The 3052-nt window shown below is 31.4% G+C and overlaps 1 protein-coding gene across 1 annotated transcript in view; it reads left to right on the top strand.

Annotated features, from left to right (window-relative positions):
* The window catches only part of LOC101343315 (NKG2-D type II integral membrane protein-like), a 19102-nt gene that overhangs the window by 2118 nt on the left and 13932 nt on the right, over positions 1–3052 (top strand). The window contains exon 3 of the mRNA XM_004391124.2: positions 1255–1353. Within this exon, the coding sequence (XP_004391181.2) occupies positions 1255–1353 (99 nt within the window). The remainder of the gene's footprint in view (positions 1–1254; positions 1354–3052) is intronic.

Here is a 3052-nt window from a genome sequence, read left to right as displayed (position 1 = left end):
GCAAAATCTTTTTTCCTTCATTTTCTTCACTGCCTAAAATATAGTCACTCACATTTGAGGCAGTTTGAAATAGTGAAATGGCATTAGGATTTAGAGTCAGAAGAACTTAATTTTAATCAAACTTTTAGTGCTCTCCACTTTTGAGATCTAAGGAAATCCACAGTCTCTATGCATTTTAGTTTCATTTTCTATCAAATAAAATATGAAACAAATATGCTATATCTGTCTTAGTGGATTTTTGTGAGATTTAAATTAGGTGATATATATTTGGAAGTGCTTCTTAACTGAAAATGTTATAAATTACTCATGGTTGGTAACATTATATTAAATAAACAATACATTTTTGATCATCTATAATATTCATTTTCCTATCCATAAAACAACACTTACCATCTTTACTTTTTAATTTTTAGATTTAAAAGACATCTATGTCATTTATAAAGGGTTTTTCAATATTCAGTAAATGATTAATATTTCAAGAAGAGAGCAAAAATTATTTTTGCTTGTTTTTTTCAGACAAGACTTTATCTGAAAACTTTAGAACCTACTGTTTTAGCCTTTGTATGTCCTTCAGTATAAAGGGAATTAAACACACTAGCATTTACCAAGAGCTTACTATGTGCTTGGCACTATTGATACTAGTTCATGTTCCTTTATTTCATTTTTAAAGTATCTATACTAGGTTGTATGGGTCCCTTCTTTCCTTCCTTCCTTCCTTCCTCCTTCCTACATTCCTTTTCTTTTTCCTGGCCTCCTCTTTCTTTTTTCCTCCTTTTCTCCGTCCTTACATCCCTTACTCCCTCCTCTCTCTCTCTCCTTCCTTCCTTCCTTTCTTCCTTAGTGACAAAATCAACATGCAAAAGTTAAATTATTTTTGTGACGTTAACTAGTTAGTAAATATAGATCTAAGCTTCAGTCTATGTTTCTCTCCCCAGGCCTCTGTCTTCTTCACTATATTGGTGTCTTTATTTTAACAGTAGATTTCATGATATATTATGAATTTTCTTATTTTAATAATACATAGGTTCTTCTTAAAGATATTTTGCAATGCAATAAACACATTTTATTTATATTACAAAGTGTAAACATCTTAAGAATGAAGTAATACGAAACAAAATAAATTCATGTTATTATACTTTAAAAAGTATATTCAATGGAAATATGTATATGGAAATGGTAAGTTGAATTTTAAAAAGGTATACCCCAAATGGAAAGAGGTCAGGTCTTATATTGGCCTGAATTGTTTTTCTACAGAGATGAGTGAATTTCATAATTGTAACTTTGAACTGGCAAACTATGATGCCTCTACACAATGCCAAAAGCAAAGACCTCCAAGCAAATGTAGAGGAAATGGTGAGTCTTATCTTCCAATTGTCTTCTTACTCAATACTAAGGTGAATCTTGGAAACTTTGTAGTTAAATCAGTAGCAATCATCCAGTGGAGCACTGGTGGCCCAGGGGTTAAGAGCCTGGCTGCTAACTAAAAGGTTGGCAGTTCAAGTCTGCCAGCTGCTAATTGGAAACCCTAGGGGGTAGTTTTATTCTGTCCTATATGGTATGAGGAGACAAGAGTATCTAAGGGGTCATTGAGCAACTAGCTTTAAGAAAGAGTAAATGGAAATGGAAAAAATGGATAAAAGAGAGAAAGATATCCTCCAGAGTTAAGTTCTTTAACATGACAGAGGCCATGACTCAATTGTATTTATAAAAGTGTTTCTGAGTGAGATGAATAATAAATGCTATCTAATCACTTTTGTCAAGCCAGAATATCATGATAATAGAACTTGAGATAGCTTACACAAAAAGAACAACAATAGACCACCTAACACGTGAATTTTTATTAACAATTTAAAATAAATTATTAGCAAATATTTCTGAGTTAATTCGAGAGATGCAAACATCCAATATACAGTAATCAAAAGGAAAGATTATATGATCATATCCATAATTATGACAAACATTGAATGAAAATCAATATGAATTCTTAATTAAAAGGAACTTAATTTCCAATATCTCTAGAATATGAACAAATAATATCCTTTATTTGAGATACATAAATGTATATACAGAGAGCTCGACTGCTAACTGAAAGGTTGGCAGTTAACTCCACCAGCTGCTCTGTGGGAGAAAGATGTGACCATCTGCTTCTGTAAAGATTTACAGCCTTGGAAACCCTATGCGGCAGTTCCACTCTGTCCTATAGGGTGACTATAGGAATTGACTCAATGGCAACAGATTATTTGTATATATTATATGTATATATATATATTCAAAAGCTATAATTGTGCTTATTGGTATATTCTAGAAGCATTTTCACTAAAGTTAGAAACAGGCAAGAGTTTTCACTCTCACTTTTGCATAAGTTGTTGTTCATATTGCTTTGCTGGTGCCAGCCAAAGAAAATAAAGAAAAAAATTACGAAATTAGAATAAAAAGACAAAACTAATGTGACTTGCAAAATATTTTAAATCTGAAAAAAAAATCCTAAAAACTATCACCTAATATTATTAAAAACAGTAAGAAAAATCAGTATGTGGACTTGATTGAAAATTAAAACATAAAAAACAATTGTCTTCCTAACTCAAAAAAATAAGGAAAATGTGACCGAAGAAAATGTCATATACACAAGAGCAAAAATTAAAAAAAAAAACAAAAAAACTAAAAGTGCAAAAATATAAAAATATTTTGAAAAATGAATTTAATGTAATAATAGCAGCACTATCTAATATTCAAGTATATTATAAAGCTAGAGAAATTTTATAAACAATTTGAAAGGAAAGACAGACTAGAGAATCTAGGAATAAACGTTAATGCATACAAAAAAAAAAAACCAAACCAGTTGCCATCAAGACAATTTCAACTCATAGCTACCATATAGGAAAGGGTAGAACCACCCCATACGGTTTCCAAGGAAGTGCCTGGTGGATTCAAACTGCTGACCTCTTGGTTAGCAACTGTAGCTCTTAACCACTATACCACCAGGGTTCCCTTAATGCACATAGGACTGTATTATATGTTAAAGATAGTGTTTCAGATCGGTGAGGATACACTG

Source organism: Trichechus manatus, unplaced genomic scaffold (genome assembly GCF_000243295.1).
Source record: "Trichechus manatus latirostris isolate Lorelei unplaced genomic scaffold, TriManLat1.0 scaffold00584, whole genome shotgun sequence".
Taxonomy (NCBI): Eukaryota; Metazoa; Chordata; class Mammalia; order Sirenia; family Trichechidae; genus Trichechus; species Trichechus manatus.
The sequence above is the reverse complement of the archived record's forward strand: the minus strand, read 5'-3'. Positions and strand labels throughout refer to the sequence as shown.